The 21,308-nt window shown below is 43.5% G+C and overlaps 1 protein-coding gene across 7 annotated transcripts in view; it reads left to right on the top strand.

The window, feature by feature from the left end:
- The window catches only part of RCBTB1 (RCC1 and BTB domain containing protein 1), an 83,616-nt gene that overhangs the window by 3,350 nt on the left and 58,958 nt on the right, over positions 1 to 21,308 (top strand). For 3 of the 7 annotated variants that reach the window (XR_013960214.1, XM_080661923.1, XM_080661918.1), the window contains exon 2: positions 20,871 to 21,040. Coding sequence is in view for 6 of the 7 variants with exons in the window: in XM_080661923.1 (XP_080518049.1) it covers positions 20,915 to 21,040 (126 nt within the window). In the remaining variant the exon portion in view is untranslated. Of the gene's footprint in view, positions 1 to 5,232; positions 5,317 to 12,187; positions 12,266 to 20,682; positions 20,759 to 20,870; positions 21,041 to 21,308 lie in introns of those variants that run through there. The other 4 variants (XM_080661919.1, XM_080661920.1, XM_080661922.1 and 1 more) reach the window with 4 other exon arrangements.

Raw genomic sequence — 21,308 nt, 5'->3', positions numbered from 1 at the left:
GCTTGCGAGCCGCAGTTTGCCGACCACTGGGCTAGTCCAACACCCATGTGTGGTGTTTTTTAAATCAGGAGGGATATCTCCAAGCCCTCCTGTGAGAAGCAGGGGGTCCCAGCCCCACACCACCCCTAGCCCAGGGTTCCAGAACTGGGAAGAGAAGTCCCCGTAACTTTGGACTATAAAAACCAGTAGATATTATGGTTGAGTGACATGGAAGCTGCTGGAGTCCCAGGTGTTCCTCTTAAAGGACCAGTGCACAAACTTACATGGTCCCGCTTCCTCTGAGCTCCAGAGCCAAACGGCAACATTGGGAGAATCCAGGGACATACAGGGAGGAACTGAACTATCTGGCATCAGGACAGGAACTTGGGGGTGGCTTTCTTCCAGACAGGGCTACTCATAGGATTCATTGTTCCTGTGCTGGGACCTCCACCATCGCAGAGCTGACTGGCAGCCATATCTGAATTTCCATCAGGGTGGCTCACACTGTTCACTCTCATGATTCCCTGAGATCCCACCCCCTCCAATTTGTAGCCACACCCAATTGTTTATTATTTGTATACTAGGGGCCCAGTATACAAATTCGTGCACCTTGAAAGGAACTGTGGGCCGCAAGGCTGCAGTGGGCACAAGGGCAGGTCTGGGCCCATCCTCCGCACCCCTGCCTGGCACCTTCCTCAGTGGCTCCCAGTCCCCTGTCTGCTGGTAGCCCTGCTCCTGCCACCGCTGCTCCCACACGCTGATGGCGCTAGTCCTGCTCGCACCTACTGACGGTGCAGAGTGATTGGGGCTGGTGCCAGCAGCAGGTGTGAGCTGTGACAGCTGCTCCAATAACCCCTCAGGAGCAGGGGGAGGTGGAGAAGCCCTCAGGGGCGATTGGTGCTGGCCGCCACCACTCACACCTGCTGATGGCGCCCAACGATTGGTACCGGCACCAGGTGCCAACAGCAGGTGTGAACTGCAGCTCCAGCACTGGCTGCGGGTGAGTGGGGCCAGCACCGGCAGTAGGTGCAAGAGGTGGCTGCCGGCCCTGATCGCCCCTCAGGAGCAGGGGGTGTGGAAAAGCCCTGAGGGGTGATCATGGCCAGCGCCAGCGGTGGCTCCGGCGATGGCAGTGGGTGTGAGTGGGGCCGGTGCTGCCAGGAGGTGCGCGTGCCCGGCGGGACCGTGGCACACAGGAGCAAAGAATTTTCAGTAACCACCAGAGGCTTGCCCCAATGACAGCGACTGGCGCTCCGCCTTGGTCTGGCACCCCCACTCACCTGTTCCACCATCCTGCCGTGGCCAAGCGCCATGTTCCGCGCTCTGCTGCCTGTTGCCAGTGCCTGCCATGTTCTGCACCCTCTGGTGGTCAGCGCACGTCATAGTGACCGGTTGTTCGGTTCTGCCGTTCGGTCTATTTGCCTATTAGGGTTTTATATATATAGATATGATTGTTATTATCAGTCTTCTCCTCTCTCTTTCTACTGGCTCCTTCCCATTGACATTTAAACATTTTCATATCTCTAACGTGTTTAAAACAAAAATATCACCTGAAGTGTGTCCTTCAACTCTAGCCCATTTTACAATTACTACCCTATTTCACTTTTTCCCTTCACTTGAACAAGTTGTTTATACTCTTCTGCACTTTCACACACTCCTCATCCTGTTGCACTCTGGCCTTGTCCACCCACAACCTCCCTGAAACTCTTCTTGTAAACTCCTTTGTGTGATGCTCACGTCCCTAGGCTTCCATGACACTCTTCTCCTGGTTTTCTTCCTACTCTGCCTGTTTCTGCACAGTCTCGTCTATGGAATATCCTTGTCCATTTGCTGTTGGAGTTTCTTAGATCCTCTTCTCCTCTTACTCCACACACTTTTCCCGGGATGATCTCATACCAGATTTCCAAATCTCCAATCCATATCTCTTTTTTGCTCTTCATATTTATAAATCTATCTCTTGGACATATCTACTTTGATATCCCACACGTAACTAAACTTAAAATGTGCAGAGAATCATTCCCCATTTCCCTTTGAAACTTGCTGTATTCTCTGTTATAATGAGTAGCATTACAGTTCACTCAGTTACTTAATTTGACAATCTGTGTATAATCCATTTGCAAATGCCCCACGTTGGGCCGCCAGTTGCGAGTGTCGCCCTCACGTCCCGTGTGTTTCACGGTTTAGGTTCAGGGTTCGGGTTCTGGAGGAGGCCGCACACAAATGAAAGAGACTAGACAAGAAAATATTAATTTGGGAATTGGGGGCCAGGCGGAAGCCCAAGAGAGGACTCCGCTTTGCTCTGGCCTTGCAATCCCTTTTATTCAGGTCTGGGATCCACCCATAGCCCTTAGGCAGGCAATTCCAGTAATAGCTCCATGATAGCCCATCAGCAAGGATCTACATAAGACTAAATGGTGGAAGTTGCTTCAGCTCTCTCTTTCTCAACTAGACAGTGGGTGCATGGCTCTGACCTTTGCCAGAGCCTCAAGGTTGACCAGCCTTCCGGACTCCTTGTCCACCTCTTTCTGCTAGCAAAGGCAATGGGCAGCTTCCAACATCCCTTGGCTCTGCCTTTCTCTTATCTAGCTCCTTCCTCCCATTCAGTCAATTACTCTTGAGTCTGTCTCTTGTCCAGTTTTCTCCATTTCCATTTCCCCCATATAGGCTTCCATTCTTTCATGGCTTACCGCAGCCGCCTTAGGTTCCCTCTAAGAACACCTTCTTCATCCCCATTTGGTCTCTACATTCAGCCAGAATAATCTTTAACAGACATGCCACTCCCTGCTTACAATCCTCCAGTGATTACATGTTGCTCTTAGGATAAAATCTAAGCTTTTTGGCTGCAGCCCTGCTAAATTTCTTTCAGTTCCTCCACCAGACCTTTACCTGGTGTGTATATTCACTATTCCAGGTGCCTGCCGTCTTTTCAGGTAGTTGACACTTCCCTTTTTGATGCTTCTAAAGCACCGGAACCTCACCATTGTAGCACTGGCCACACTGTAGTGAGCATATGTTTATATCTAGACCCCGTTACTGCATGTAAGTTCTGCTGGGGGTTCAGGTGGTAGTGGTGGTGTTGGCTCTGTGCTCTGTTTACCTAGAGGACATTCGGTAAACATTTATTGAATGAATACAGTATGGTTCTGCATGTCCATTGCTGGAATTTTAGTTTGGCTTTAGGCCAACACAGGTACAGTTGGTACTTTTCATACAGCAAAAACTTGTAGATAAAATCACTTTAGAGAGATCCATGTAGAAAAGGTTCATAATATCATAAATAGATTTGAACTTGGGCCCCTCCATTCCAGCCTTGGACTCATTAGAAAAATAAAATGATGTATTCTTGTGCTCATTTCATTCCTTTAACTTGTTGATCCATCTAGTATTTTTATTGTGGTCTATTTTGTGGCCCCTGTGTGTTTAGTGCAACAAAAAACAAAATTGTGGAAGAACATTATTTTGAAAGATGGTGGGTTTTTTTTTGTTTGTTTGTTTCCTTCTGAAAATAAAAGTATCTCATAAAAGCAATTCTTTTATAAGATCACAGTCAGCTTCACAACCCTGGATTTGTTATTTTTTGCTGCTAATACTATTGCCATTTGGGTTGTTTGCTTTTCTAACCTTCAGTAGAATTATTTCTTCACTTAACAATGAGCTGTCAGATTCCCTATATCCTAGAATTGCCTAAAGTTTTTGTGCAATGAAATGAAAGCAGTCACTTGGATAATGGGGCTGAAGAATTTCTTCCAGAGGCCATTATTACAAATTGTGCTTCAAGTCAAGCAACCTACTGGCAAAGGAAGTGACAGTTGTCCTTTTAAATGAGTGATGAATTTGAACAAAACTAATGAGAAGAAGAGCAGTCACAGTGTTAGGAAATTCTAAAACAGCAGTGGTGCTGTTTTTAAGTGAAGCTGGGATAACTTTGCCACCTGTACAGCTGCATCTTTATGAAGGATGTCATAAAGTCTTGGAGAATGTTACATCCTCAGAGCCTTTTAGTCTTTGTGGAATTTGTCAAGTATTCAGGACATTCCCTCTTTCCCTTTCGTTATTTTAGTATGGTTAGCTTGCAGAAAAGAGAAGTGGATGACCGTTGTTCTAGCAGCTAGGCAGTAACAACATTAATGTCTCAGCAAATCTCTGAAACTTTGCTTCTTTGTAGTACTTATACTATAGAAAGGGTGAGAATTTTTAGTCTGATCCTATCTTAGAGGTTTGTCTGGTCCTGGGAAATACATTTTGTGTCTAAATCAGTGGTGTAGCATCTGCTCATTATCAAAAAGCTCATCAGAATAAGTATGGAAGAGATCCATAAGAGTAACATTTGGCTCTTCTGTAACCTGAGAGGTTTTTTTTGAATTGCTTTTGCTGTAACAAGTTGTAAAATTGTACCGCAAAAGTTTACCCCAAACCCTTGAACTTTGCTATTTGAAAGTTTTCCTAGAATTGAAATATAATGCATTCAGAAATAGAGAAAAGATCACCACAGCCTTAAGTCTTTTTTTTTATTGTCTAAAGTTTTACATACTAGTATGTTTCCTTCCCCTACTCTCCATTGACCCACCGCCCCCTCCTCCCGCCCCCAGCCATTCCCACCTCAGGCAAGCCCCCACCACCCCAGTGTCTGTGTCCATTGGTTATGCTAATATGCATGTATTCAAGTCCTTTGGTTGCTCTCTAACCGCCCCCCCCCCCCCCACCTCCCCTGCCATTTGTCTCTGGATCTATTTTTGTTCTTTATGTTTATCATTATATCCCACATATGAGTGAGATCATGTGATATTTACCTTTCTCTGACTGGCTTATTTCGCTTAGCATAATGCTCTCCAGTTCCATCATGCTGTTACAAATGGTAAAAGTTCCTTCTTTTTTATAACGGTGTAGTATTTCATTGTGTAGATGTACCAGTTGTTTTTTTTTTTTTAAATAAATCTTTATTGTTCAGATTATTACAGTTCCTCTTTTTCCCCCCCATAGCTCCCCTCCACCCGGTTCCTACCCTACCCCATGCCCTTACCCCCTCCCTCCCACTGTCCTCGTCCATAGGTGTAAGATTTTTATCCAGTCTCTTCCTGCACCCTCCACACTCCCTTCCCCCTGAAAATTGTCAGTCCACTCCCTTTCTGTGCCCCTGATTCTATTATATTCACCAGTTTATTCTGTTCATCAGATTTTTTATTCACTTGATTTTTATTTTATTTTTTAAAAATATGTTTTATTGATTTTTTACAGAGAGGAAGGGAGAGGAAGAGAGAGTTAGAAACATCAGTGAGAGAGAAACATCAATCAACTGCCTCCTGCACACCCCCTAATGGGGATGTGCCCACAACCAAGGTACATGCCCTTGACCAGAATTGAACTTGGGACCCTTGTGGCCTCAGGCCAGTGCTCTGTCCACTGAGCCAAACTGGTTAGGGCAGTTCACTTGATTTTTAGATTCACTTATTGATAGATATGTATTTCTTGTCACTTTGTTGTTCATAATTTTTATCTTTATCTTTACCTTCTTCTTACTCTGCTTAAAGAATACCCTTCAGCATTTCATATAATACTGGTTTGGTGTGATGAACTCCTTTAGCTTTTCCTTATCTGTGAAGCTCTTTGACATTCAATTCTAAATGATAGCTTTGCTGGGTAAAGTAATCTTGCTTGTAGGTTCTTGCTATTCATCATTTAGAATATTTCTTGCCACTCCCTTCTGGCCTGCATAGTTTCTGTTGAGAAATCAGCTGACAGTCATAGGGGTACTCCCTTGTAGGTAACAAACTGTTTTTCTCTTGCTGCTTTCAAGATTCTCTCTTTGTCTTTTGCCCTTGGCATTTTAATTATGATGTATCTTGGTGTGGTCCTCTTTGGATTTCTCTTTTTTGGGGTTCTCTGCGCCTCCTGGACTTGTAAGTCTATTTCTTTCACCAGGTAGGGGAAGTTTTCTGTCATTATTTCTTCAAATAGGTTTTCAATATCTTGCTCTCTCTCTTCTTCTGGCACGCCCATAATTCGGATGTTGGTACGCTTAAAGTTGTCCCAGAGGCTCCTTACACTATCTTCATATTTTTAGATGCTTTTTGCTTTTCTTGTTGGGTGTTTTTTGCTTCTTCGTATTTCAAATCTTTCACTTGATTCTTAGGATCCTCTACTCTGCTGTTGGATCTCTGTATATTATTCTTTATTTCACTCAGTGTATGCTTAATTTCTGATTGGTCCTTTTTCATATCCTTGAGTATATCACTAAATTTCTTGGAGATTTCTAAAAGATTCTTGAAAAACCTTATAACTGTGGTTTTGAACTCTATATACAGTATTTTTGCTTTCATCCATTTCTTTCATTTGTGACTTGGTTCTTTGTCTCCGCATTTTGGTTGTTTCCCTGTGTTTGTTTCTATGTACTGGGTAGCTGCTAAGTCTCCTTGAGTTGATAGAATGGCCTTGTGGGGCTGGTGTCCTATAGTGCCCAGTGGCTTAGCCTCCCCAGTCACCTGGATGCTCTTGGTGCACCCCTTTGTGGGCTGTTGCACAGTCTTGTTGTAGTTAACCCTTGATTGCTGTTGGTATCACTGGGCAGAATTGACCTCCAGGCCAATTGGCTGTAATGACCAGCTGTGTCTATACTGGAAGATCTGTTGTGCAGGAGACACCCTTATGGGGCAGGACTTGCTTCAGTGGGGCTTTGGTGCTCACTGAGTCTGCCCCTTGAGTGTGTCTCTTAAGGATGTGAAGAGTTATAATCCGGTATGGTCTCACTCTGACCACTGGGTACACTGGCTCTTGGATCTCCAAGGAGGTGCAAGGTCAGCCACTGTCTGGGGCCGCCCAGCAGGAGCTACAGAGACATCTGCAGATTCCTCCTCTTTGTATGGGGTTTGGGAGTTCCCAGACGAGGCCCAGCTGTGAAGCAAGGCTGGCAGGGCCTCGTGCCTTCTTTTGGAAGCTCTGGGGCTCTCTGACCCAGCTGCAGTTTGACAGGTTTTAGGTGAAAGGACAGGCCATTCATATGCAAAAGCCGATGCACACAGCTTGGGTGGGGTTGTTAATTGGGTGGGGCAGGGTCTCTGGGAATCACCAGGGCAGAACAAACAGCAATGGCTGCCAGTCAGCCCTGAACCGGAGAAGTCCCCGGTTCTCCGCGTCCTGTGCCCCTGTGCAGGAACAATGATCACTGCAAGCCCCTCTAAAGAGAAAGCCGCCCTCGTGTTCCTGTCCTGATGCCAGACAGTCCAGGTTCTCCCCGAATGTGTTTGGATCCCCCACAGTCTTGCCCGGAACTGGAGTTCAGAGCAAACGGGAGCTTGTATCTCCCTCCCGATTAAAGAGCAGCACATCCAGGTGCCAGCACTTTCCATGCCTCCGCACCTCCTACCAGTCTCACTGTGCGTTCTTCACCTCTCTAGTTGTGGAACTTCCACTCATCCAGCCTTCCCGCGGTACTGGGTTGTAGTTCTGCCATTTAGTTGTGGTATTGATGTGGTTGTGAGAGGCAGCAAGTACAGGTGCTTACCTATGTGCCATCTTGGTCATCTCTTCTGTACCACAGTTTTTTAATCCACTAATCTGCTGATGGGCACTTAGGTTATTTCTAAATCTTAGCTATTGTGAATTGTGCTGCTATGAACATAGGGGTGAATATATCCTTTCTGATTGGTGTTTCTGGTTTCTTGGGATATAGTCCTAGAAGTGGGATTACTGGGTCAAATGGGAGTTCCATTTTTAACTTTTTGAGGAAACTCCATACTGTCTTCCATAGTGGCTGCACCAGTCTGCATTCCCACCAGCAGTGCACGGGGGTCCCTTTTTCTCCACATCCTTGCCAGCATTTCTCATTTGTTGATTTGTTGATGATAGCCATTCTGACAGGTGTGAGATGGTATCTCGTTGTTTTGATTTGCATCTCTTGGACGATTAGTGACTTTGAGCATGTTTTTATATGTCTTTTGGCCTTCTGTATGTCTTCTTTTGAAAAGTGTCTATTTAGGTCCTTTGCCCATTTTTTGATTTATCATTTACCTTCCTTTTGTTAAGTTGTATGAGTTCTCTGTAAATTTTGGATGTTAAACCCTTATCTGAAATAGCATTGGCAAATATGTTCTCCCATGCAGTGGGCTTTCTTTTTGTTTTGTTGATGGTTTCTTTTGCTGTGCAGAAGCTTTTTATTTTGATGTAGTCCCATTTGTTTATTTTCTTCTTAGCCTCCATTGCCCTAGGACAGCCGTGGGCAAACTACGGCCTGCGGGCTGGATCCGGCCCGTTCGGCTGTTCTATCCGGCCCGCGGAGCCAGAAGAGCAGAGGGTTCTCTTGCTCTCCCCTCCGCTCCTTTACTTTGAATTTATATTAGTTCACACAAACACTCCATCCATGCTTTTGTTCTGACCCTCGATCCAGTTTAAGAACCCATTGTGGCTCTCAAGTCAAAAAGTTTGCCCACTCCTGCCTAGGAGCTATTCCAGTAAAGATATTGCTATGACATATGTCTGCTATTTTGCTGCCTATGGAGTCTTGTAGGATTTTTATGGTTTCCCGTCTTACACTTAAGTCCTTTAGCCATTTTGAGTTTGTTTTTGTGTATGTTGTAAGTTGTTGATCTAGTTTCATTTTTTTGCATGTATCTGACCAAATTTCCCAGCACCATTTATTGAAGAGGCTGTCTTGACTCCATTGTATGCTCTTGCCTCCTTTGTCAAATATTAATTGAGCATAATGGCTTGGGTCCATTTCTGGGTTCTCTGTTCTGTTCCATTGGTCTATATGTATGTTCTTGTACCAGTACCAGGTAGTTTTGGGAACTGTGGCTTGGTAATACAGTTTGATATCTGGTATTGTGATCCCTCCAACTTTGTTCTTCTGTCTCAGGATTGCTGTGGCTATTCGGGGTCTTTTTTAATTCCAGATGAATTTTTGGAGAGTTCGTTCTAGGTCTGTGAAATATGCCATTGGTATTTTAATGGGGAGTGCATTGAATCTATAGATTGTTTTGTGTAGTATGGACATTTTAATGATGTTGTTTCTACCAATCCATGAACACAGTATGTTCTTCCATCTGTTTATGTCTTCCTCTATCTCTTTTTTCAGTATCCTGTAGGTCTTTTACCTTTTTAGTTAAGTTTATTCCTAGGTATCTTATTATTATTATTTTTTTTTTTTGGTGCAATGGTAAATGGGATTGTTTTTTATTTTCTTTCTGTGGGTTCATTATTGGTGTATAAATAGGCCATAGATTTTTTTGCATTAATTTTATATCCTGCTACATTGTCAAATTCATTTATTAGGTTTTGTAGTTTTTTGATGGAGTCTTTGGGGTTTTCTATGTACAGTATCATGTCATCTGCAAATAAGGACAAGTTTACTTCTTTTCCAATTTGGATGCCTTTTATTTCTTCTTGTCTGATCGCTCACTATAGCTAGCACTTCCAGTAGTATATCGAACAGGAGTGGTGAAAGTGAGCTTCCCTGTCTTGTTCCCGTTCTTGGAGGAAATGAGCTTAGTTTTTGCTCATTGAGTATGATGTTGGCTGTAGGTTTGTCATATAAGGCTTTTATTATATTGAGGTATGCTTTCTCTAGTCCCTCTTTGCTGAGAGTTTTTATTAAGAAAGGGTGTTGGTGCCAAAACCGGTTTGGCTCAATGGACAGAGCGTCGGCCTGCGGACTGAAGGGTCCCAGGTTCGATTCCGGTCAAGGGCACGTACCTTGGTTGTGGGCACATCCCCATTAGGGGGTATGCAGGAGGCAGCTGATCGATGTTTCTCTCTCATCGATGTTTCTAACTCTCTATCCCTCTCCCTTCCTCTCTGTAAAATATCAATAAAATGTATTAAAAAAAACAATCGTTATAAGAAAGGGTGTTGGGTTTTGTCAAATGCTTTTTCTGCATCGATTGACATGATTATGTGATTTTTGTCTCTCCATTTGTTTATGTGATGTATCACATTTATTGATTTGCAGATATTATACCATCCTTGCATCCCCAGAATAAATCCCACTTGGTCATGGTGTATGGTCTTTCTAATATAATGCTGGATCCGATTTGCTAGAATTTTGTTGAGGATTTTAGCATCTGTGTTCATCAAGGATATTGGCCTGTAGTTCTCTTTCTTTGTGGTGTCTTTATCTGGTTTTGGAATTAGGGTAATGCTGGCTTCATTGAAAGAGCTTGGAAGTGTTCCTTCCTCTTGAATATTTTGGAATAGTCTTCGGAGGATAGATTTTGGTTCTTCTTTGAATACTTGGTAGAATGCCACTGTAAAGCTATCTGGACCAGGGCTTTTGTTTGCTGGAAGATTTTTTATCCCTGCTTCAATTTCTTTGGTAGTTATTGGCCTATTTAGGTTTTTTTATTCTTCCTGATTGAGTTTTGGGAGCTTGTATTTTTCTAAGAATATGTCCGTTTCGTCTAGGTTGGGCATTTTGTTGGAATAGAGTTGTTCATAGTATTTTTTCACAGTCCTTTTTATTTCTGTGGGATCGGTTGTTTCTTCACCTCTTTCATTTCTGATTTTGTTTTTTTAGGTCCTCTCTCTTTGCTTCTTGGTGAGCCTGGCTAGAAGTTCATCAATCTTGTTTATCCTTTCAAAGAACCAGCTCTTGGTTTTGTTGATCTTTTATGTTTTTTGTTTGTTTGTTTTGTTTCTATGTCATTTATTTCTGCTCTGATCTTTATTATTTTCTTCCTTCTGCTTAGGCTGGGCTTTTCTTGTTGTTCTCTTTCTAACTCTTTGAGTTGTAGGGTAAGATAATTTATTACCATTTTTTCTTGTTTTTTGAGGTAGGCCTGTAGAGCTATAAACTTCCCTCTCAAGACTGCTTTCACTGTGTCCCATAGATTTTGGATTGTTGTATTTTCATTGTTGTTTGTTGCCAGGATGCTTTTTATTTCTTCTTTGATCTCTTTGGTAACCTAGTCATTGTTTAATAGCATGCTATTTATCCTCCAGGTGTTTGCTTTTTTTCATTGTTTTTATTGTAGTTGATTTCTAATTTTATACCATTGTGATCTGTGAAGATGCTTGATACAATTTTTATCTTGAATTTGCAGAAACTTTGCCTGTGCCCCAGTATGCGGTCTATCTTTGAAAATAGCCTTAACTCGTATGTGCTCAAATGGGAACTTCCATTGGTGAAAAAGGAAGAAGTGAAAAACACTTTTTCTTGTAGGAAACTAGATGATGTTCTGAGGAAATGCGTATATTTTGTCCTCTGTTAGAGTTCTGATAATTTGATTTCTTGAATTGCATATAATAGTTTTCTGGGATATATAATGTTTATATACTTGTAACTGTTATGCACATAATTTTTTCAATTTACACAGTAGCATGTATCACATGAACTATATATTTGCATGTTGTATCCCATAATTTGTTTAGTTAGTCCACTTACACTTGAATTCTAGGTTTCCCCTTATTAGGATCTGACTTTCTATTAAACCTTTAGTTCCTCAGAGGCAGGGGCCATGATTGTATTGTTCTTTATGCTTTCCCTAGCATTCTTGGTATTTGGGGGTCATCGTCAGCAAAAGAATTTATGTGCTTTTATTTTGTTCACATTATCATACATTTATCATGTACATTTGGCTAGGTACTTCGTATAAGTGGAATCATATAATTTTTGTCCTTTTGTATCTGGCTTATCTCACTTAGCATAATGCCTTCAAGGCTTATATCCTTGTAGCATGTATCACAATTTAATTTTTAAGGCCAAATAATATGTATATGTTTTTAATATATTTTTATTGATTTCAGAGAGGAAGGGAGAGGGGAGAGAGAGATAGAAACATCAATGATGAGAATTATTGATTGGCTGCCTCCTTCATGTCCCCTACTGGGATTGAGCCCACAATTCTAGCATGTGCCCTTGACCGGATTCGAACCCAGGACCCTTTAGTCTGCAAGCCGAAGCTCTATCCACTGAGCCAAACCAGCTGGGGCTAATATTCTCTTTTGTGTAGATACCACATTTTGTTTATCCATGCATCCATCAGTAGATATTTGGGTTTTCCACTTATTTGGCTGTGAATATCGTAGCTGTGGATATTGATGTGCAACTATATGTTTGAGTCCCTGCTTTTGATTATTTTAGGCATATACTAGTAGTGGAATTGCTATATCATAGTAGTTTATGTTTAATCTTTTGAGGAACTGTGGTATTGTTTTTCACATTGGCTGCATCCTTTTACAATCCCATTTTCTACTAATTTTATATTAATTTATTTTATAGATTTGCCTGATGCACTGCCACCCTAAGTTGTGAATTTAAGGCAAGAGTACCTTTTAAAACTTTTAACAGCACCAGTGGGTATGTATATGTGCATATAAGTTCTTTGGTTAATCTCTCCCTACACCCCTCTCCAGGCTGACACTGACAATAGTGTGGGGAAGGCGGGGTGGGGAGAGGGGCTCAATGGGGAATAAAACGAGGATATTTGTAATACTTTAAACAATAAAGAAAAATTAAATAAAAGTGTCTAACTTCAGAGTTCATAAAAATAAAATAAAACATTTAATAGCTTTCAAATCACTAAGCTTTTATATTCATTTAAAATACTTATTTTTTGGTCACATTTTAGAAATTTGCAATATCTATAATAACAGAAGTGTAATATGCTAATTAGACTGGACAGCCGGACGACATTCCATTCAAAGCCAGGGCTGCGTAGGCTGAGGGCAGCCGCCAACTTGGCGAGGGCTGAGGACAGCTGCTGCAGCTGTGAGGGCCGAGCACTTTGCACGAATTTAGTGCATTGGGCCTCTAGAGTTTAAATAATACAAAGAAAAAATGTCACCTCGAATCTCTTCAGAGAAATATATTTTGATGTTTATATATCCTTTTTCTGTATATATTACACTTTACAATATTGTAATCATGTTGTACATAATGTTTTATAACATAGGTAAGCCTTACAGAGTATATTTGTGTGTTTTTTTGTGTGTGTGGTGTTTGTTTTTAACATGAGAATTAACACATAATTTAGCTTTTTGTTAGCATCTTCTCTCTGGATGCTTCATTTATGTGGTGCACAGAAACTTGGGAAGGAAAAGCACTGGGTTACCTTTTCCTTAAGATAGTTTGTCACTGATGAATCCATGCCTATCCAGGATGGCCTGGGTCGAGCAGGCCATTAAAGATTCTTCCCTACTAGAGTTTTGGTACACAAAATTTGTGCGTGGGGTGGGGGGTCCCCTCAGCCCAGCCTGCACCCTCTCCAATCCGGGATCCCTTGGGATAGTAGTCGGCAAACTGCGGCTCTGTTGACTAATGAGTTTGCCGACCACTGGGATAGGGGCTTAATCACAAGGAACAACAACAGCCTGTAATTATTGGAATCGAGAGTCTAGGTCAGTGGTCGGCAAACTCATTAGTCAATAGAGCGGCAAACTGCGGCTCACGAGCTGCAGTTTGCCAACCACTGCCTTGGGGGATGTCCGACTGCTGGTTTAGTCCCGATCTCTGGGATTGGGCCTAAACTGGCAGTCGGACATCCCTCTCACAATCCAGGACCGCTGGCTCCTAACTGCTGACCTGCCTGCCTGCCTCATCACCCCTAACTGCCCCCCTCTACCAGCCTGATCACCCCTAACCACCTCTGCCTTCCGGCCTTATCTCCCCTAACTGCCCCCCCCCCCGCCAGCCTGGTTGCCCCTTACTGTCCACCCCTGCCGGCCTGGTTGCCCCCATCTGCCCCCCTCTGCCAGCCTGGTTGCCCCTAACTGGCCCCCTGCCAGCCTTGTCACCCCTTACTGCCCCCCTGCCAGTGTGGTTGCCCCCAACAGCCCCCCCTGCTGGCCTGGTCACCCCCAACTGCCCCCCTCTGCTGGCCTGGTTGCCCCCAACTGCCCTCTTCTGACCTGGTCGCCCCACGCAGCCTGCTGTTCAGTCATTTGGTCATCCCTCACCCCCCTCCCGGCCGGGTTACCCCACGCAGCTTGCTGTTCAGTCATTTGGTCATTCCTCACTAAACCCCTGCTGGCCTGGTCACCCCACGTAGCCTGCTATTCAGTCATTTGGTCGTCCCTCTGCCCCACGTAGCCTGCTGTTCAGTCGTTTGGTCGTCCCTCAATAGCGCCCCCTGCTGGCCTAATCACCCCATGCAGCCTGCTGTTCAGTCATTTGGTCGTCCCTCACTAACCCCCCCTGCCAGCATGGTTGCCCCATGCATCCTGCTGTTCGGTTGTCCATCTGGTCGTTTAGGTCGTGATGGCCCCTGGCTTTTTATATATTAGGATTAGCAGTGCCTCCTCAGTACCTTAGTAGAATAACTTCATGTATTACTACTTGAAGTATCTAATTTTTTTGGCAATCTCTGGAGTGATGACTAAAATGAAATATAGTTGAACTATATTGATATTCCTTTAAAGTAGAATCCATACCATTAGAACAAAACTGTTAATACTTCTAATTTATGTTTAGGCATATTTAGTAAATTTAATAAGATATCAGAGCTGTCCCACAACTGCTTTTCTTATGATATATCTTTGACCTTAATAGTCAACCACAAGGTTCTTAAGTCTGATAGAGATTTCATAACAGGTTAAAAGCTAGTTAATTTTTAGTGATTATACCTGGTTTAGCTTTTAGGATAATAGTACATACTCTTTATAATTTTGTGATAGAGGGTCAAACAGTAAGTATAAGAAATTGATAGAATTATGATACTCAGTATGATTTCCTTTTTTTCTTCTTTTTTTAAAAATTGTTGACACTACTACAGGTGTTCCCATATTTCCCCCCCTTTGCCTGCCTCCACCCAGCCCCTACCTCCTCTTCCCTCTGGCCATCACCACACTGTTATCTGTGTCTATGGGTTATGACTATATGTTCTTTGGCTAATCCCTTCACCTTCTTCCATACAGTCCCCTCTCCCCCTCCTCTCTGACAGTTGTCGATCTGTTCCATGTATCCATGCAGTATGATTTTCTAAACACTGCCACTGCCCCCAGGAAAATGGAGTAATTAAACATCTCACCACAATAATTTGCTTATAATGATGATGGTGGTAATTTTGAGTTAATTAGAAAATTTTGGTAGTACAGTATTTATGCTTACACTTATACTGTGCTGCCTTAGTAAAGATATGCTATATGCCCAAGCCCAAGACTGTGATCTGTTATTCTGTACATAGCACATCCTGGGTTTTAACACCTCCACAGAACTCTTGGAGAACCCTGTCTGAATTCTGAGGATCCCTTGTTCATGTCATCAGCTGCCAGGCTGAGCATATTCTAATGAAGACATATTTTGTACCTTAGCAGTCTCACACAGTGCCTTGTGCTCACACAGTCCTGTGAGCTCCCTGAGGACCTGGCCTGTCTCTCAATGGCTTTTGGAAGAGTGAAGGAATGAATAATATTCTTGAGGCTTAACCAGGCAAATTTAGACAGAGGCGTATTTGGGGATGTTTTTGGGAAGTGCTTTTTATATTTGAAGCATTTTTAAAACAGATGCTGATGTACATTTATGAGACTAGATAAATCAGACAGAAATAATGTTGGAGAAGGTTAGCCATCGGAAAGGCCAGGACGGATGTTTCTGTAAGAAGAATCAGAGAAGTGGGAGTTAAATCCTGATTATGCCACTTACTGCTCTGTGTCCTTGGGAAGTCATTTCACCTTTGAGTCTCATTTTTCATCTGCTGCTGAGGATGGGTTATGGTCTCTTCCTTATAAGAGTATTGTGAAGATTAAATGAAATAGTGTATATGAAATTACCTAACATGGTGTCTACAACAAAGCAGGTTCTTTAAAAAATTTTTTAAACTAATTTTAGAGAGAAAGGTAGAAGGGGGGAGGGAGGGAGGGAGGGAGGGAGAGAGAGAGAGAAAGAGAGAGAGAGAGAGAAACATCAATGATGAGAGAGAATCATTGATTGGCTGTTTCCTTCATGCCCCCTACTGGGGATTAAGCCTCAAACCAGGCATGTGCCCTGACCTCCTGGTTTATAGGTCGATACTCAACCACTGAGCCACACAGCAGGGCAACAAAGCAGGTTCTTGATTATTGTTCATTTCTTCCTTCCTGCTCTTTATTTGCTTGTGTTGCTAGGAGTAATTACTTGCTTGACCAACATTATTGCTCTTGTTCTCATGCTTTAAAAAATCTCCCATAGCTTCTTTATTTCATCTTAAACATAAAATTATAGATTTTTACAGAAGATATTTTTTAGAAACCCAGCCTCAAAAAGGTAAGTGGCATGTCATTCTGATTGATTACAAGTAACTAAAAGTAAATCTAGAGCTAAAACACAGGCCTCAGGACTCATTCCTTTCCACCATGCTATTGGTGATGCTTTCTGCTTTTATGATGGGTGCAGACATGGTGTAGTGTAGGACTTGGTTTTTTATTGACTCTTAAATTACAAGTCTTTGAAGAAATATCTTGTAAAATAAAACTTCGAGTAATTTAGCAATGTGGGTAAGCCATCATTATGAAAGTTAGCTTGAGTTTTCTGTAGATTGCAACACCTTGGGGCAGAGTTGCCCTGTAACTGATTAATAATTTCAGAATAATTATACTGCTGTCAGGACATTATATAATTTTGAGTGGTAATAAACCTTGTGTTGTAATTTTAAAGATGGCGAATCATATAATTTGGCTAATTAATTTCCTTCTTCCTTCCTATCTATTTACTTAAAATTAAATTCTGTCATATATAATAAAACCCTAATATGCTAAGTGTCCGGTCAACCAGTCGGCTGTTCAATCAATCAAAGTGTAATATGCTAATGATGTGCTAAGGCTGCTCATCCGCTCTCTATGACATGCATTGACCACCAGGGGGCAGACAGTCGACTGGTCAACCAGTCGCTATGACGTCCACTGACGACCAGGGGGCAGATGCTCAAACCGATAGGTTACCTTGCTGCTGGGGTCCAGCCGATCAGGACTGAGTGAGATGCGCTGGACATGCCCTGGAGCTCTCCCGCAGTCCCTCCCCAGATGGCCAACCTCCCGCATCTCTCCCTGGCCTGATTTTGCAATGGAGGGGTCCGTCAGCCTGGCCTGCACCCTCTCACTATCTGGGACCCCTTGGGGGATGTCGGAGAGCCAGTTTCGGCCTGATCCCACAGAGGGAGCACTGCTCAGCCAGAAGCCGGGCTCACAGCTGGCAAACGCAGCAGCAGTGGTGGGAGCCTCTCCCGCCTCCACAGCAGCTCTAAGGATGTCCAACTTAGGCCTGGGGAATGGGCCTAAGCCATCAGTCAGACATCCCTTGAGGGCTCCCGGACTGCAAGAGGGTGCAGGCCAGGCTGAGGGGACCCCTCCCCCCCGAGTGCATGAATTTCATGCACCAGACCTCTAGTATTACATAAAATGCTAAATTTTGAAGACTAACTTTAAAAAAAATATGTCTCTGATCCACTGCTTCTGTCTAGTCCCAGTTCCCAACATCAGTCTCTCTTTTTCTTGGGCCCAAAAACACTGCAGCTGTCTAAATTGATCCTTCCCACAGCCACCAGAATGGTTCACTTAAAATGAAAGCAAGACCAGCATGCTCCCATGCTTGACATTCTTCACTTTTCCTCCTTCTGTGGAATAAAATCTAAGCTCCCTGCTATGGTATATAAGACCCTCAGTGGTCTGTCCTCTGTCTACCTCTCAGGCCGACGCGAACCCAGGCCTGACTGCCGCCGCGGGCAGCCGGGACCTGGGCCTGACTTCCGCAGTGCTGGCCACCGCAGACCCAGGCCTGACTGCTGCCCCAGGCCCCCCTTCCCCCTGCCTGTGTCCACTCTGGGGCTGCCCAAGCTGTCACCGCGGCACAGCAGCTTGGGCAGGCCCCCCGTCTCTGTCTCCATCTTCGCTCTGGGCTTCACCTGCGCACGCAGCCTCCTCCTGACTGGTCATGACTATTATGGCGTCCCGGCCTAATTTGCATATTACCTCTTTATATATATATATATACACATATATATAGATAGATAGATAGATAGATAGATAGATATTGATATAGATATTGGTATTACTTCAGTAGAGGACCATTTGAAATAGCTATTAAAGGCAAACTGGCTGTTGAATTTTGAACTGGCAAGTACATTTTTAGGAGACTATCTTAGGAATCCTATCTAATAAAAGAGTAATATGCAAATTGACCGTACCTCTGCTACAGCCACAAGCCACGCCCACCAGCCAATCAGGAGCTAGCATGCAAATTAACCCAACCAAGATGGCTGTGGCCATGGAGAGAGCAGGAGGCTTGGGTTTCCCTGGCAATGGAGGAAGCCAAGCTTTCCACCTGCCCAGGCCTGCCTTGGCCTCTGCTTAAGGCTACAAAGTTTCAATTGTAGAAGGTAAATAAATCCCAGATACCAAGGCCTCTGCTTGGGTCGCCTGGGGGCGTGGCCAGCTTGCAAACCACCACAGGCCCCTCACCCAGGCCACCCCTTGCCCCAAGGGAACCCCCACCCTGTTCCGGGGCACCCTTCAGGGCAAACCAGCCGGCCCCATATGTGCACCAGGCCTCTATCCTATCTAATCCTATCTAATAAAATAATAATATGCAAATTGACCGTCACTCCAACACACAAGATGGCTGCCCCATGTGGTCAAAGATGACTGCCCCATGTGGACACAAGATGGCCAGCATGGGAGGTCAGTTTGGAGGGACCAGGCCTGCAAGGGAGGGCAGTTGGGGGTGATCAAGCCTGCAGGGGAGGGCAGTTAGGGCTGACCAGGCCGGCAGAGGAGGGAAGTTGGGGGTGACGGGGCCTGCAGGGAAGGGCAGTTGTGGGGGACCCAGGCCTGCAGGGGAGGGCATTTAGGGGTGACCAGGCCTGCAGGGGAGGGCAGTTAGGGGAAAACAGGCTGGCAGGGGAGCAGCTAGGCATCAATCAGGCTGGCAGGGGAATGGTTAGGGGTTATCAGGCTGGCAGGCAGAAGCGGTTAGGGGCAATCAGGAAGGCAGGCAGGCGAGCAGTTGGGAGCCAGCAGTCCTGGATTGTGAGAGGGATGTCCGACTGCCCTACCTGGTTAGGGCTTAAACGGGCAGCCGGACATCCCTTGAGGGGTCCCAGATTGGAGAGGGTACAGGCTGGGCTGAGGGACACACACCCCCGTGCACGAATTTTGTGCACTGGGCCTCTAGTTTATGTATAAAACGACATGTATATTCAATAATATGTGCAAACAATAATTGCAGTATTGTTCATGTTAGCAAAGAGTGAAAGTGACTTAAATGTCTCAGTGGAAACAGGTAAAGTGTTGTGCTCTATAGTACCATCGAAAAGTGAAGTAACTCTACAGAATGATCTGCAAGATGTGCTGTTAAGTAGGGTGGGAAAGCTTCCACACATACTTACATATAATGCTCATATAAGTATACACTATCTCTGGAGTGAATTAAAACAGCTACTAACATTGGTTGCATTTGAGGATAGGGTCTAGAAAGGGAGGATAGGGAGATTTACTTTCCTATACTGTTCTGTACGATTTGAAACAAAAAAATTTTAACATGTTTATATATTAGTTTTTACCCTTTACCTGCTCCCACCAACATACACACATATTCAAGTGTGTATGCACACACATACACACCCTTGGGTGCCCAATTTTCAGAACATTCAAATGTCATTCCAGGAGTCTGGCTGTGCAGTGGCAGGTAATAGTGTTTAAAGTTTATTGATTATGTGGTGTGATACTTGGGGCATAACTGGAACCCAATCCTTGTCATCCAAATTGGTGCTGATGGAAAAAATCCCTCTGGATGGTGAAAACTGAGGCCTTGGCTGAGCATGCTCAAGCTCTGAGGCTCGCTTTATAGGTGCTGTCATAGGTGCTGGAGCCAGAAAAAGACCTTGGTCTTGGGCCTGCCTCTCTTGGCTATATTTAGAGGTCTCAGAACAGAGTGAGTAGGAAACTGTGGTTGTATTTATCAACTGTTTGGTTCTATTTCAGTTTCCAGAGGTGAGAGCCAAAATGGAAATTCACTTGGTATGATAGGGTTTTGTGCTCATGCAGCCCCCTGGAATTTGTAGAATTATTTTTTAACCCTAGAAGAATTGAAGCCATGACCAGGATTCTTTGTGTAAAACTCCTTAAACAGATCAACTTTAGTTTTAGGGGAATTTATACATCTCTCTACTTTTTATTGGGATTGGGTATTTTTAAGCTAATTGCTACTTGTATAAAGGCTATAGTCATCACCTTTAGCACCAAAATTAGGGCAAATTGTCTTATCTGTGTTCAAATAATGTTTCTCAATGCAAAATGAAATATGGTCTGTATATAATGTAGGAAATGTGGTCATATAAATTACGACCAGAACATAATGCTTTATTTTATGGTTTTATCCAGTAAATTTTAAGCTAGTGCTTCTTAATATTTTTGCCACTCTAAACCATGTGAGGGGTGTCCCATTGCCTTTATTAACAGTGGCTCGGTGTGGCAGTGATATTCCACAAGGGATGGGGTCTTTTAGTGCATTCTGGCAGAGGTAGTGGCAGAATGGGGAGGTAGAGATAATGATTCTCATTTTTATCACACACACACACACACACACACACACACACACACACACACACACATCACACACACACATCACCATGACCCTCATCCTCCTGGAGAAAATATACCCGATGAGAAACCCTGGTTTCATCCAGTTTACATGTCTTCCCTCCATTGTATGCTGTCAGCTTGCATATGAGCATGTACTAGTATGTAACAGATTAGCACTGACTTATATAAGTCAACTGGTTCTAGCAAGTTTCCCTCCCATTATAGGAAAAGGCCCAGTTCTGAAGGTGGAGGAAGGGTTACACACGTTGCTGGGGTAAGCGAGCAATCTGTTTAACCAAAGGTAGGGGAACAGTTTATTCTGGAATTAGCTTTTGTTTTCTTTTATTAACAGTCTTTTAAAAATTAGTTTAGTTGTTTAATTTTTTTCTTGGAATCCTTTTTGTTTGTTACAGCAGAGATGCCAGCATATTTATAGGAATTGCTTGAAGCCAGAGTCATGGTGGATGTAGGAAAGTGGCCAATCTTCACTCTGCTCTCATCTCAAGAAATTGCATCTATTCGGAAAGCCTGTGTCTTTGGCACCTCAGCCAATGAAGCACTGTACGTTACTGAAGATGATGAGGTAAGAAAGAATCTCTTAATGTCCAGAGTTTAATTTTAGGGCTTATTTTGGGATTGAGCTTTAAAGCATGCAGTTTGAAGATGGAGAAAGGTCGGGGATAAGAGAAGCTGAAATTCAAGAAGACTGTATCTTTGATATAATTTGCCTTTTCTTTCAGTTTCTTGGTTTAATACCACTCCACCCCTACTACTCTTTGAGTTTCATAGTATAGCCAATATCCTAAACATCAGCAGAGATTGACTTTTTCTTAACAACTTTTTCAGTATCT

The sequence above is a fragment of the Plecotus auritus genome (assembly GCF_963455305.1).
Source record: "Plecotus auritus genome assembly, chromosome: 3".
Classification (NCBI taxonomy): Eukaryota; Metazoa; Chordata; class Mammalia; order Chiroptera; family Vespertilionidae; genus Plecotus; species Plecotus auritus.
The sequence above is the reverse complement of the archived record's forward strand: the minus strand, read 5'-3'. Positions and strand labels throughout refer to the sequence as shown.